At 33.5% G+C, this 15,972-nt stretch overlaps 2 protein-coding genes and 2 non-coding genes across 4 annotated transcripts in view; 3 read left to right on the forward strand and 1 right to left on the reverse strand.

Annotated features, from left to right (window-relative positions):
- The first annotated feature begins 3,349 nt into the window (after window positions 1-3,349).
- Window positions 3,350-9,332, forward strand: LOC125600731 (ATP synthase subunit beta, chloroplastic-like). Its single transcript, XM_048773323.1, has 2 exons — window positions 3,350-5,326; window positions 5,392-9,332. The coding sequence occupies exons 1-2, from the start codon at window positions 3,847-3,849 to the stop codon at window positions 5,736-5,738; spliced, it is 1,827 nt and encodes a 608-aa protein (XP_048629280.1). The 5' UTR covers window positions 3,350-3,846; the 3' UTR covers window positions 5,739-9,332.
- A 430-nt stretch (window positions 9,333-9,762) lies between these two features.
- TRNAF-GAA lies at window positions 9,763-9,835 on the reverse strand. Its single transcript has one exon. It is a non-coding gene; the product is annotated as a tRNA-Phe (tRNA).
- A 1,561-nt stretch (window positions 9,836-11,396) lies between these two features.
- Window positions 11,397-11,469, forward strand: TRNAT-UGU. The gene has a single exon. It is a non-coding gene; the product is annotated as a tRNA-Thr (tRNA).
- A 1,218-nt stretch (window positions 11,470-12,687) lies between these two features.
- Window positions 12,688-15,972, forward strand: part of LOC125600730 (photosystem I P700 chlorophyll a apoprotein A2-like) — a 9,371-nt gene continuing 6,086 nt past the window's right edge. The window contains exon 1 of the mRNA XM_048773322.1: window positions 12,688-15,972. This exon is cut by the window's right edge and continues 6,086 nt beyond it. Within this exon, the coding sequence (XP_048629279.1) occupies window positions 15,764-15,972 (209 nt within the window). The 5' untranslated portion in view covers window positions 12,688-15,763.

Here is a 15,972-nt window from a genome sequence, read left to right on the forward strand (position 1 = left end):
AGAGCGCAAATTGAGTTACCCCATATAATACGTTTACACATGCATAAAAACTTTTTTTAGTTATGTTTGTAGGAATCTATGTGTTATACAATATTCTACCAAATGGGTCTTATCAAATCGAAGTTTTTAAAATAAAAAGGGGAGTTATACGATTCGGTCTCATCCGATCTAAAAAATCTTATTTTTTTGAATATGAAGAAATAAAGAAGCCATTGCAAGTGCCGGAAAGACTAGGCCTACTAAAGGCACAAAAATAGAGGGTAAGTTGTTGAAAGTTGTCATAAAATGGGGTACCTCAATTTAATATTTGTACCTGTTATTGTTATATTCTGAATTCTAAAGATATCTTAGAATATCTTGTAGTTTTATTATTTCTATTATATATATTATATAATTATACTAAGTATCTTTAAGTAAATATATATCGAATACTAATATACAACCTAATAGAAATAATAGAACCTACTAGAAATAGAATAAAAAAATAGGTACAAGAAATGCCAAACTAAATAAATGGACTTATTAATCTTTCAAAATAAAATAGATGTATTATCATAATCTCCCTGTTAGATTTATTATTCTTTTTGTTCTTTTTGTCTTCTAATAGTCATTAATAAAGAAAAAATTTTATTCCATTAAAATTTTATACAAAATTGATTGGAATCTGATCCACCAACAGGGAATTTTCGGGAAATGCAAAACGATGCAAGACTCTCTATAGATCTATATCTCTATTTGAATTATCTATCCATATGCAAGCAAGAGAGGAAAAAAACTTTGTTTTATTTTTCTAGTCGAATTTGAACTTCCCGAAAGCAAAAATTCACTTTTTATCTTGTTGATAAAGGTTTACTGAGTAGTAAACAAGAATATCGATAAAAAAATGATTCTAAAGAAAAATGAATTTTTCAGGGTTTTCGTTTAATTATGATAAACTAACTGTTTTATTTGATTTCATTTTTGTTCAAAGGAAAAAAAGCATGGAGCTGAAATAACTCACTCACAACACCTTTTAAAGGATTACGTGGTACAATTGCATCCAATAAGCCCTTACGTAATAAAGATTCAGCTGCTTGTGAACCTTCAGGCACGGCTTTTTTCAATGTTTGTTCAATTACTCTTTTACCCGCAAATGCAATATAGGCATAGGGTTCGGCAATAATGATATCCCCCAACATACCAAAACTTGCTGTCACCCCACCGGTAGTAGGAGATGTAAGAATTGATATATAGAATAACTTTTTACTTGATTGATAATCACATAAAACCGAAGAAATTTTAGCCATTTGCATCAAACTTAAACTTCCTTCTTGCATTCGTGCTCCTCCGGAAGAACACACTAAAATAAGAGGTAAACATTGATTGGTAGCATACTCGATCAAACGAGTTATTTTTTCGCCTACTACGGATCCCATACTACCCCCCATAAACTGAAAATCCATAACCCCAAGAGCTACCGGAATACCGTTTAATTGACCTGTACCTGTTTGAATAGCGTCAGTCAACCCTGTCTTTTTTTGAGCAGAGGCAATACGCTTTTTATAAGGTTCCTCCCTCGAATGAAATTTAATGGGATCCGCAGAGACCATGTCTTCATCCATAGGATTCCAAGTACCCGGATCAATCGAAAGCTCAATTCTCTCTGAACTGGTCATTTTCAAATAATGTCCACATTCTTCACAAACATTCATTTCGACTTTCTTATACATTAATCCATAACAATTGTCGCATTGAATCCACAATTGATTGTAGTTTTTAGTTATATCGAAATCCTTAGAACTCATTAAATTATTACGATTACTATTAGTTCTTATCTTGTCATTTTTGCTTTCACGAATCTTTCCACTTCCACTTTCACTACAAATGAAATTATAAATGTAACTTTCATTGGAATTATTACTATCGCTTAAAAAGTGACTATTAATACAGATGTGAGAACGAAAATAAGAGTCAATGCAACTATTAATGTGATTATTACAATTATATTTAGTATCCTTAATGTAAGGATCATAGTGCAGATCGTTGTCACCTTTAGATCTATTATTCAGATAACTAGAACTACAATAACTATAAAAAAAAATTTCTAGGTCACTCAAATCATTGTTAATCTCAAATTTTTTCTTTTTTATATCAAAATATATAGAATAACTATTTTTATTACTATCCCTAACAAAAAAGGTGTCATCCGATATGAAATTCCGAATGTCCTTGGAGTTAACTAAAAGATCAACATTATTGTAATAACTAGAACGCTCACCCCAACCATAAAAGTTTTTATCCATATCATATATAAACCGGTCTTTACTTATAGTAGTCTTTTCAATAGGAGCAAAACTATCCATTGCTTTACTTAGCTCGCCTCTGTATTCCAATTCTCCCTTAGAAAACATCAAATTGAACCACGATTTTTCCATAGAGCTTCTGGCCTCTATTTACATGAAAATAAAATAACAATAGATGAATAGTCATTCAATGAAAAAATTGAAAAATGCAAAAAAAAAATTTGAATAGTTCATTTTCTATTCAGAGTAAGCAAAGCATGTCAATGCAATTGCTAATTGCTAAGATTATTAAGTAAAAGCAATTGAAATTAATAAATTTCAATTCTAAATGAAAATAAGGATTTTCTTATATTGTGTAAAATTCTCATTAAAAAAAAAAATATTTGTTCTTCGCTTATGAATATAAGCGATATGAAGAACTTTTTTAGTAAAATCTCGTATACTAATATAAAAAAAAAGTTTTTATTCCAATACGGAATGAAAAGAAAAGGACAACATGCAGAATGGGTAGAAGAAGTGGGGATACTTGGTTCAAGCCCTGACACGAAACTTAAAAAAAGAATAAAAAAATCCTAAGAATCCATATTTCGTATAGAATTTCTTGTGGACACTACAATACAAAAGTGTAGTTGTGTTTAATCTTCTTTTTTTTTCAGATTTTGTATATCTAGATTAAGTATGTATCTATCAAAAACAGTATATACACTAGATAAACTCGGCTCAATCTTTTTTTTACTAAAAGGATTGAGCCGAGTTTAATTGCAATTAAACTAATAAAACGGACGTGAATTACTAATCTAATTTCTAGTCTTGGCCATCTAATTTATCGATGGTTGGGAAGTTAAATGTGATCTCCTTCCATACTTCACAAGCAGCAGCTAGTTCAGGACTCCATTTGCAAGCCTCACGGATAATTTCATTACCCTCGACTGCAAGATCACGTCCCTCATTACGAGCTTGTACACATGCTTCTAGAGCTACTCGGTTAGCTACGGCACCCGGTGCATTTCCCCAAGGGTGGCCTAAAGTTCCGCCACCAAATTGTAGTACGGAATCATCTCATAAAATCACTCTTGACAGTAATATATGTTGTATATGTAAATCCTAGATATGACAATATGCGGAATTCATCCATGAAAATGAAAAACAAGGGGGGGTTGATATCGATGGGACGCATAACCGGATATGCTAAAATGAAAATATGAAAAAAAAAAGGCTAATGAGATCGAAATAATGAATCATAAATAGAGTTCCATTTCGGAATTGGCTAGATAAAACAAAGTCTTGCCTATTATGACAAATAAATCAAAGACTTTCCACAAAAATTTTTTTTATTCATATATTTTTTATTTTAAAACTAGGTTTTGGTTAGTTGAGCTTGAAAACGACTATTCCTTCATTGAAATTTAATTAAGTAAAAAATTGAATTGCATATTCGCTTGGGTGGTACCAATGAAATCGAGTGCTTACTCCCATTTATTATTGAATTAACCAATGAATTTACTATCGAAGATTTTTTCTGTATTCGAAAAATTTCGCAACAAAATTGAACATATTTTTTATTATGAGAATAAATCCTACTACTTCGGATCCAGCGGTTTCAATACGTGAAAAAAACAACCTGGGACGTATTGCCCAAATCATTGGTCCGGTACTGGATGTAGCCTTTCCCCCGGGCAAGATGCCTAATATTTACAATGCTCTGGTGGTTAAGGGTCGAGATACGCTTGGTCAAGAAATTAATGTGACTTGTGAAGTACAGCAATTATTAGGAAACAACCGAGTTAGAGCTGTAGCTATGAGCGCGACCGAGGGTTTAAAGAGAGGGATGGACGTGGTTGATATGGGAAATCCTCTAAGTGTTCCAGTCGGCGGAGCGACTCTAGGACGAATTTTCAATGTACTTGGGGAACCTGTTGATAATTTAGGTCCTGTCGATACTCTCACAACATCTCCTATCCATAAATCCGCGCCTGCTTTTATAGACTTAGATACAACCTTATCTATTTTTGAAACAGGAATTAAAGTAGTAGATCTTTTGGCCCCTTATCGTCGTGGGGGAAAAATCGGACTATTCGGTGGGGCTGGCGTGGGTAAAACAGTACTAATTATGGAATTGATCAACAACATTGCCAAAGCTCATGGTGGTGTATCCGTATTTGGTGGAGTAGGCGAACGAACTCGTGAAGGAAATGATCTTTACATGGAAATGAAAGAATCTGGAGTCATTAATGAACTAAACCTTGCGGACTCCAAAGTAGCCCTAGTCTACGGTCAGATGAATGAACCGCCGGGAGCTCGTATGAGAGTTGGTCTGACTGCCTTAACTATGGCAGAATATTTCCGAGATGTTAATGAGCAAGACGTACTTCTATTTATCGACAATATCTTCCGTTTTGTACAAGCAGGATCCGAGGTATCCGCTTTATTGGGTAGAATGCCTTCTGCTGTGGGTTACCAACCCACCCTTAGTACCGAAATGGGTTCTTTACAAGAAAGAATTACTTCTACGAAAAAAGGGTCCATAACCTCTATTCAAGCAGTTTATGTACCTGCAGACGATTTGACTGACCCTGCTCCTGCCACCACATTTGCACATTTAGATGCGACTACCGTACTATCAAGAGGATTAGCTGCTAAAGGTATCTATCCAGCGGTAGATCCTTTAGATTCAACGTCAACTATGCTACAACCTCGAATCGTTGGCGAGGAACATTATGAAACTGCGCAACAAGTAAAGCAAACTTTACAACGTTACAAGGAGCTTCAGGACATTATAGCTATCCTGGGGTTGGACGAATTATCCGAAGAGGATCGCTTAACCGTCGCAAGAGCACGAAAGATTGAGCGTTTCTTATCACAACCTTTTTTCGTAGCAGAAGTATTTACAGGTTCTCCGGGAAAATATGTTGGGCTAGCGGAAACAATTAGAGGGTTTAATTTGATCCTTTCCGGAGAATTTGATTCTCTTCCTGAACAGGCCTTTTACTTAGTGGGTAACATCGATGAAGCTACTGCGAAGGCTACGAACTTAGAAATGGAGAGTAAATTGAAGAAATGACCTTAAATCTTTGTGTACTGACTCCGAATCGAATTGTTTGGGATTCAGAAGTAAAAGAAATCATTTTATCTACTAATAGTGGACAAATTGGCGTATTACCAAATCACGCGCCGATTGCCACAGCTGTTGATATAGGTATTTTGAAAATACGCCTTAATAACCAATGGTTAACAATGGCTCTGATGGGCGGTTTTGCTAGAATAGGCAATAATGAAATTACTATTTTAGTAAATGATGCAGAGAAGAATAGTGACATTGATCCACAAGAAGCTCAGCAAACTCTTGAAATAGCAGAGGCGAACTTGAGAAAAGCTGAAGGCAAGAGACAAACAATTGAGGCTAATCTAGCTCTCAGACGAGCTCGGACACGCGTCGAGGCTCTCAATACGATTTGATTTTGTAACTAGCTGACGTATAAAAAAATAGGATCCAAAAGCGAGAAAAAAAAAAAAAAAAGCTGGCTACAAAAACTTATTAGACACCATTGATCATGGTGTCTAATAAGTTATACCTACTATTGGATTTGAACCAATGACTCCTGCCGTATGAAAGCAATACTCTAACCACTGAGTTAAGTAGGTTATTTATCATCGTAAAGAGAAGGCACGGGGATACTTATCACATCGATAGGATTATAAATCCAATATTATTTCTAAGCAATACCAATAAACAACGAGATGAAAGAGATATAATGTTCGATCATATAATATTAATCTTGACAAGAAATTATCTACATGATAAGATAAGATAAAATGTGGATCATAAACACAAGGGCTATAGCTCAGTTAGGTAGAGCACCTCGTTTACACGTGCGCCAAAGTTTTTCAGAGGAGTCCATCACGCAATCAAACCAATTGATTGATCTTATTAATAAATCGATGTCTTACTCCATGACTTTTTTTTAGGAAAAAGAGGAGAACAATAGCCTGACATTAGGTCCTATTAAAGTACCCCATTTCGGTAGGGAATTAATAGAACCCATCATTGATTTGAGATATTGATAGGGTGAATACCCAGTCTACTTAATGCTAGGCAGAATGAGTATAAGGAACTCAAAAATGATCTTTTCGTCCTATGAACCTTAAGGTGTAGCAAGTTTCATATTTGATTTTTTAATCAGGATGTTAGAGACTATATTTAACTTAAGTTGATCTAGACCAAAAGCAAACCTACGTCAAGAGAACCCTTCTTTGAAACACTTTGGTAGTTATTCTGTATTGTATTAGAATTAAAAAATAATCAATCAGAGTACTTGGAACCATTTCTTATCTTTTTTTTTTAAGAAAAAATATGGTAGACTAACTGATCTTTCTATCAGTTAATGAAAGAGCCCAATGCAAAAAAAATGCATGTTGGGTCTTTGAAAGAGTTCGAATCATTTTGATAATAATAAGTTCGAGCTCTTTTACCGAGCAGGTCTACGGTTCGAATCCGTATAGCCCTAACTAATAAATTTATTCTAATAAATGACATTCAAATCCAAATAATTGGATAATTTTTGACTTTTTATTGTATTCTTTATTTCTAACTGGTTACTTTCAATTTGTTGGTTCATAAAAAAAACTCCCAGACCCTAAACCATAAGTCCTGGGGGTCGTTCAGAATAAAACGGAAAACCAAATTTGATTTCATTTGATTTCAGTGGATCCAATCACTATCTATAGATATATCTAGATAGATACTTATAATTTAGAATAAACGTTTTTTATTCATTCATTTTCATAGTCGTAAGTGGATTTTTTGATACGTCATAATTTTAAAAACGAAGATATTTTTATCAATTTGTTTTATTTTTAAATAAAACATAAAGCAAATTTAAGAAACAGAAATAAAAAAAATTACTAGTTATTAATCATATTAATATTATATTATTAATATGAGAAACTATTAGTAATAGAAACATGGAAATATTAAGTAATAAGTGTACTGAAAATAAGATTACAATCAATAAATCTTAAAAGGAGACGTCTACCACAGCAACCAAACGAAAATAAATGATTCGATTAACCTGAATTTTTGTTTTGACGCAAGAGTTATATATACCTTGCCCAATCCACTCCGATTGGAATTGACTAAGCGGGTATTTTTTCCACATTCATAGGAGTTCGTCTATGTTTCTGCTTTACGAATATGATATTTTCTGGGCATTTTTAATAATATCAAGTGCTATTCCTGTTTTGGCATTTCTAATTTCCGGGGTTTTATCTCCAATTACGAAGGGGCCGGAGAAACTTTCTAGTTATGAATCAGGTATAGAACCGATCGGGGATGCTTGGTTACAATTTAGAATCCGTTATTATATGTTTGCTCTAGTTTTTGTTGTTTTTGATGTTGAAACCGTTTTTCTGTATCCGTGGGCAATGAGTTTCGATGTACTAGGGGTATCCGCTTTTATAGAAGCTTTCATTTTCGTGCTTATCCTAATTCTTGGTTTAGTTTATGCATGGCGAAAAGGAGCGTTGGAATGGTCTTAGTTCGTTTCCTGAATACTTGTACAATAACAATAAAAAAAAAGTAAAAAAAAACCATTGAAACAATTATGAATTCCATTAAGTTTCCCGTACTTGATCGAACAACAAAAAACTCAGTTATTTCAACTACGTTAAATGATCTTTCAAATTGGTCAAGACTTTCCAGCCTATGGCCGCTTCTTTATGGTACCAGTTGTTGTTTTATTGAATTTGCCTCATTAATAGGCTCCCGATTTGACTTTGATCGTTATGGGCTAGTACCAAGATCAAGTCCTAGACAGGCGGACCTTATTTTAACAGCAGGTACAGTAACAATGAAAATGGCTCCTTCTTTAGTGAGATTATATGAACAAATGCCTGAACCAAAGTATGTTATTGCTATGGGAGCGTGTACAATTACAGGGGGGATGTTCAGTACCGATTCTTATAGTACTGTTCGAGGGGTTGATAAGCTAATTCCTGTAGATGTCTATTTGCCGGGTTGTCCACCTAAACCAGAGGCTGTTATAGACGCTATAACAAAGCTTCGTAAGAAAATAGCTAGAGAAATCTATAAGGATCGAATTAGACCTCAACGGGGTAATCGGTGTTTTACTACCAATCACAAGTTTTTTGTTGTACGCAGTACACAGACTGGAAATTATGATCAAGAATTACTCTATCCACCATCATCTACTTCAGAGATCTCTACTGAAACATTTTTTAAATACAAAAGCCCAGTATCTTCCCACGAATTAGTGAATTAGGGAGGATTTGAGAGAATAAGAAAAAAATCTTCATAAATTAGAACTCATGGTAAATGTGAAATACTTAAATTTATATAAAAAAGGTGTGGGGGAAATAAAAAAGATGCAGGGCACTTTGTCCGTTTGGCTAGCCAAACGCGGGCTGGTTCATAGATCGTTGGGCTTCGATTACCAAGGAATAGAGACTTTACAAATAAAGCCCGAAGATTGGCATTCTATTGCTGTAATTTTATATGTATATGGTTACAATTATTTACGTTCCCAATGTGCCTATGATGTGGCACCAGGTGGCCTCTTAGCCAGTGTGTATCATCTTACGAGAATAGAATATGGTGTCAATCAAGCGGAAGAAGTTTGCATAAAAGTATTTACTCACAGGAGTAATCCCAGAATTCCATCTGTTTTCTGGGTTTGGAAAAGTACGGATTTTCAAGAACGGGAATCTTATGATATGTTAGGAATCACTTATGATAGCCATCCGCGGCTGAAACGGATCTTAATGCCCGAAAGTTGGATAGGGTGGCCTTTACGTAAGGATTATATTGCCCCCAATTTTTATGAAATACAAGATGCTTATTGAATGATAAAAAATTTGAATGATAAAAATGAGTCTTAGTTTCTACAACTACGGACCTTCGCGGAATATTTTGAATTCGAGTCGTTTTTAGATCAAACAAACAGAAGAATTAAGGTCTTATTCATATTATTATAGATAGCTTAATCTCCAATTTGAAAGATACTTTTTTCCTAAAAGCCGAGCCAATAGGATGAACTAAAAAAAAAAAAAAGAGTTCTGCATTATGAACTTTGTATCGCGCACATAACTTAGTCAACTTTAGTCACATAACTGGGAATGAATAAATAAGATTGGAAAGCAATACAATAAATGGGGGGGTTAAAATTCTATTTCTATTGTATCTAATCTAATGAATCTTGGGGGTATTTCTGCCCTTCAACGATAGATACTATAGATAGATATAGATAGATAGATATAGATCTTTTTTTTTTTACTTTTTTTTATTCTTTCAACCAGAACTTTCCTTTCGAATATGTATTAGGTATAAAGTCTTATACATTTTTTTTGAACGGATGGATCCACAACATGAACAAAAAAGAGAGGGGGATAAAGGATTATTGCACTTTTTTTACTAAAGATACGTTTAATTTGAAGACTATAAACTTATCAAAATTAATCAATCCTATGCCAAGAACCAGATTTGAACTGGTGACACGAGGATTTTCAGTCCTCTGCTCTACCAACTGAGCTATCCCGGCCATTACCGAAGTATCATTCTCATTTTATGAGATGACTTAGGTCTATGTCAATTAAAAGAAACGCAAAAGTAGTAAATGAAAAAAGTTTTGGACCGGGAATTTATTGGATCTTCGAAAAGAAGACTTTCTAAGTTTTAGAATGAAAAATTATTTAGATTCGAAATAATTCAAATCGATAGTTCTTTCTCATTTGTATATGTATGATATATCCCACAAGACTTGTATATAATAAGAAAAGAAATTCGAGTTTGTAAAAGTGTCGGATGAATGAAAAAAGATCAATGAATTCTTGAATAACTAAAAAAAGGGTAAGGTGTCAAACAGACTTTTTTAGGGAGTAGGGTTGGGGATAGAGGGACTTGAACCCTCACGATTTTAAAAGTCAACGGATTTTCATCTTACTATAAATTTCATTGTTGTCAGTATTGACATGTAGAATGGGACTCTATCTTTATTCTCGTCCGATTAATAAGTTCCACCAAGGATCTATCAGACTATGAAGTGAATCGTTTGATTCAACACAAGGGATTGAACTCCATTTGTTAGAACAGCTTCCATTGAGTCTCTGCACCTATCCCGCTTTCTAAACTCTGGTTTGTTCGCGTAACCCAGGATTTGGCTCAGGATTGCCCATTGTTAATTCCAGGGTTTCTCTGAATTTGAAAGTTATCACTTAGTAGGTTTCCATACCAAGGCTCAATCCAATTAAGTCCGTAGCGTCTACCAATTCCGCCATATCCCCCTTTTTGCTTTGAGATTAGGATCTCATTATGATGTCTTTCCACTTTTTCTTATGACGAAACCTTGGAATTCATTACATACAGATACTTATTTTATTTCTTTGGTATCTTCTTGCATTTTTTTTAGCCCCATCCATATTGATTTAGTTTAATCAACAAAGATTCTATCATTTTTGTATTTGCAATTCAATATGGTTATATATTAGAGAACATATATATGTTCTTCCTTTTCTCATCGTTGTCTTCAATTTTAAGAAATAGTCGAACGGTCGATTCGTTTTTTTTACTTCCATGAAAAGAAATTTATGATCATTATTGAAACTTAGAATTCTACAATGTGCAATGTAAAAAGATTATAAGTCTACTTCGTAGATTTGAAATTCGAATAATTCTAAAAAAGTATATTCGAAATGAATATTCGAATATTCATTCTAATAATTTAATTCTATAAAATAATAAAGAATATAAAAAGAGAAAAAGTATCAAATAATAATAATTGCATGAGGTTAGAACAAAAAAACCAAGAATTTCAAATCAGATATCATTTAACTTTAAAAAAAAAGCTTTCCGGTCTAATTAAAATTTTCTTATTTAGAAACTCATGAAATCAAAATTAGAAAGTCGATATATTGCTATATTATATTAATTCATTAAGGTTTTGTTTTATTTATTTAATGATAGTCACTATTTATTTGAGCTATATTCTGTTCTAGAATATCGAAAATATGATGAATTCTAAATAGATAAGGAAAAATATGAATAGAATAGTTAATTAATACGATCTAGTAGTTTAGTGAATTTGTATACACTATTTTAGTTGAGCCCGCTTAGCTCAGAGGTTAGAGCATCGCATTTGTAATGCGATGGTCATCGGTTCGATTCCGATAGCCGGCTTTTACATAGTTTTTCATTTTTTTTACATGATTTTTAATGTACTTTCAAAAAAAAATAAGATTGAAAAGACTTCTTTCACCTTTTTCCAAGAGTTACCACGCCATTTATATTATGTCATATAAACTTCCATATAGGAATATATATTGGGGTAAAAGGGTTAGATCTTGGCAAAATAAATGAAGAAAATAAAGGAAAATTTTTGTGATTTATTGATTTATATATATTGTATATACAATAAAAAAAATCTGTATATTGAGAGAATATATCTTCTGACTCTTTGTATTCCAATAGTTTATTGGAGTGGATTTTACGTTATTTATCATTATCATTTAGTTCAGTTTTAATTTTGTTTAGTTTTTGTACAATTTCAATAAAAAAAGGAGTCTTTATGTCACGTTACCGAGGGCCTCGTTTTAAAAAAATACGCCGTCTGGGGGCTTTACCGGGACTAACTAGTAAAAGGCCTAGGGCAGGAAGCGATCTTAGAAACCAATCACGCTCCGGAAAAAAATCTCAATATCGTATTCGTTTAGAAGAAAAACAAAAATTGCGTTTTCATTATGGTCTTACAGAACGCCAATTACTTAAATATGTTCGTATCGCCGGAAAAGCTAAGGGGTCAACGGGTCAAGTTTTATTACAATTACTTGAAATGCGTTTGGATAACATCCTTTTTCGGTTGGGTATGGCTTTGACTATTCCTCAAGCGCGCCAATTAGTTAACCATGGGCATATTTTAGTTAATGGTCGTATAGTTGATATACCAAGTTATCGATGCAAACCCCGAGATATTATTACAGTGAAGGATGAACAAAACTCTAGAACTTTGGTTCAAAATCTTCTTGAGTCATCTGCCCCCGAGGAATTGCCAAACCATCTGACTCTTCACACATTCCAATATGAAGGGTTAGTCAATCAAATAATAGATAGGAAATGCGTCGGTTTGAAAATAAATGAATTGCTTGTCGTAGAATATTACTCTCGCCAGACTTAAAAAACCTAAGTGAAGTAAAAAAAAATCACTAAAAACAAGAGTTCGGACAACTCCCCTTTGCCCGCTTTTTTGATTAAAACTAAAAAGGGACAAGGTAAGGGATTTTGTCGGGGAATCTTTTTCCTATTCATGTATCATAGATTGGTAGGGAGGTTTGGATCCCTTGTTTGCTCTTCCCAGCATTTTCCATAGCAAAGAAATGTAGATTTTATATCTAGAAAAATTGGAAGTAGATAGAATATTTTTTTATAAAAAACGAGTCCGCTTTTATGTTAGTTCGTACTATAAAATTCCTTTGTTTGTGAGAAAATTTTCTCACAAAAGAAAAGTTAAAGGAAATAAAAAGAGTTATAGAATGGATTACTACCTATGCCAAGATCGCGTATAAATGGAAATTTTATTGATAAAACCTTTACAATTGTAGCCGATATCTTATTACGAGTCATTCCGACAACTTCCGGAGAAAAAGAGGCATTTACTTATTACAGAGATGGTGCGATTTGATTATCATTATCATTTTTTTCTATTTCTCACCGATTTGGAATAGAAAAAAATGAGTATTGAAAAAAATCTACGCTTTTGAAGGTGAAGTTTATAATATAAAAAAGCAATCCCTTCTGTCATGTATCCACGATTAGTGCAGCCTTAGATGCTTCAATTATGAATTCTAGTATTGAGCAAAAGGTTTTTTACCTACGGTTCCCGTATTACAGATCAATCCTACTAGACTAATACAATATACGAATAGGAGGCACAGGGGAAGAAGCACTACGCCGAGAAATCAACAACACGAAAACTTTCTTCAAAAAGATTCCTTTTCTTTCTTCTTCTTTGGGATTGGGACTAATTAAAATGGTTGGAACAATAAACATCCATCTCGTCCGTACTTTGGATACCCGTATAACCATTGAAGACTGTTGAAGTGACTAATTCCTGGAAATTTAGGGGCGTTGAGAACAAAGAAATTGTTAGAGTTTCCTTTTTTATTTTTATCTAGTATGAATATGAATCCACTTGGTAGTAAGAAAAGATCTTTTACAAGAAGGTTGGCTAGGGATTTCTTGTAAAAACATTAGCCCCGCTTAGTTCATAATGACATCAAATTTTTCCATATCCATATATTTATTATTTTCATTATGCACCTAAAGGAGGAGCCGTATGAGATGAAAATCTCACATACGGTTCTGAAACGGAGAATTCGTTAAAGCGAATGACGACCGTAACGGATGTCGGCTCAATCTGAAGGAAATTATGCGGAAGCATTACAGAATTATTATGAAGCTATGCGACTAGAAATTGACCCCTATGATCGAAGTTATATACTCTATAATATAGGCCTTATCCACACAAGTAATGGGGAACATACCAAAGCTTTAGAATATTATTTTCGGGCATTAGAACGAAACCCCTTTTTACCACAAGCTTTTAATAATATGGCTGTGATCTGTCATTACGTGCGACTATCTCCACTATAGAAAAAAAGAACGAACAGCTAGTCAATGAAATACTAGAAAAAAAAAAAGGCTTTCTACATAAGCATCGTCCAAAACGATTTTTTATCAGCTGTAGCAAATAAATAAACTTCATGGATCGAAATATGAAGTGAAGACTAGATATGCCTAAATACTTTATTTTCTATGGATAAAAAAAGATTTAATTGATAGAGGAAGCACCGTAAAGATCAACTGGAAAGGTTTTGGACCGATACAACAAGAGCTGTTTATTTATATCATAATATGAGATAAATCTTAGAAATCTACTTATGTAATAGAGTGGATCCCCTAAGGTATTGAGCAGCGGTGTAGCATCAGATCCTAAAGACAGTAAGTCTTTTTCTTTTTTATGATATGAAGTATGAAAAAAAGTCTTTTTCAACGATTCTATATAAATTTATATATGAAAGCGGGATAGTTACCTTTCAGAAAATTCTAATATCTAATAACAGTGGACATGCCTTTTTTTTTCTGAAGGTAGGAGAAAAGATAAAACTTATTATTAGATTAATTAATATATTAATTAAATCAAAACGAAAGTTTGAAACTCATGTAATTACTCTCTTTTGTTTAATCCAAGAAAAACCGAATGAATATCTATAAGAAATCTCATTCAATTAGATATAAAGTTAAAGTAGGTTAAAGTGAAAAAAACTGGTACACCAAAACAAAAGAGTTGGTTGTCGAGCCGTATGAGGTAGGAAACTCTCAAGTACGGTTCTCAGGGAGGGAATTGACCCGCCTATTCCGACCGTGGAGAACAGGCCATTCAACAAGGAGATTCTGAAATGGCGGAGGCTTGGTTTGCTCAAGCCGCCGAGTATTGGAAACAGGCTATAACGCTTACTCCTGGTAATTATATTGAAGCACAGAATTGGTTGACGATCACGAGGCGCTTCGAATAAGAACTTTTTCTTTGTTTCTTTTTTTTTTATTCTATAATATATCTTTATTTGTTTTTACAATTAATTGTTTTTTAGTTTCTTGGCCCTCTCGGTCAAATAAACCAGATTCTTTTTTCTATCAGAAGAACCAATCCCAGAAAAAAATTTCATTATATCCTTTTCTCAAATCGTTCTATTTAATCTGGTATTCTCTAGGGATAAGTAGTACATGAATATGAGAATATCTATAATATCTATATCTAGTTTTTTCTATTTTTTTCTTTTCGACTATTAAAACGAATAAAAGGGATTTGAAAATGACTAAATATCAATACTAGAATGTTTCTTAGTAATGACTAATAAGCGGTTATTGAAATAGGATAATATCCTCTATTTAAAACATAAAAAATAGGCTATATTTCGGAACTTATAATTGAAATATGAATACACTAGATTAGGTTATAAAAAAAAATTATTTGTGTACCAATACTAATGTAAAGGTGCGAAAACGCTTTTTAATAAAAAAAAAAAAGGGGGGGGTCCGTTGAGCACCCTATGGATATGTCATAATAGATCCGAACACTTGCCCCAGATCGACTTCCAGATCATAATTGCTCTAGTGAATAACTAAAGAAAATGGATGAATAGATGGGAGATAGAAGAGAAAGAACAAAATTCTAAGCATCTATCATCGGTTCACTAATTATTTGAGTGACTGTTGGCGGGTTTCTTTGTATGTGTTGTCCGGAAAGAGGAGGACTCAATGATTATTCGTTCGCCGGAACCAGAAGTCAAAATTTTGGTAGATAGGGATCCCATAAAAACTTCTTTCGAGGAATGGGCTAAACCCGGTCATTTCTCAAGAACAATAGCTAAGGGACCATCATTTAGCTATCGCAATTCTTTTCCTAATAGCAGGTCATATGTATAGGACCAACTGGGGTATTGGTCATGGTCTAAAAGATATTTTAGAGGCTCATAAAGGTCCATTTACAGGCCAAGGCCATAAAGGTCTATATGAAATTCTAACAACATCATGGCATGCTCAATTATCTCTTAACCTGGCTATGTTAGGCTCTTTAACTATTGTTGTAGCTCACCATATGTATTCCATGCCCCCTTATCCATATCT

This window comes from Brassica napus, unplaced genomic scaffold, assembly GCF_020379485.1.
Source record: "Brassica napus cultivar Da-Ae unplaced genomic scaffold, Da-Ae ScsIHWf_237;HRSCAF=404, whole genome shotgun sequence".
Taxonomy (NCBI): Eukaryota; Viridiplantae; Streptophyta; class Magnoliopsida; order Brassicales; family Brassicaceae; genus Brassica; species Brassica napus.

Coding starts and splice junctions, on each gene's coding strand:
- LOC125600731 (XM_048773323.1), top strand. CDS start 3,847: ATGAGAATAAATCCTACTACTTCGGATCCAGCGGTTTCAATACGTGAA. Junction 5,327..5,391: donor TACGAACTTAGAAATGGAGA/GTAAATTGAAGA, acceptor TTTGGGATTCAG/AAGTAAAAGAAATCATTTTA.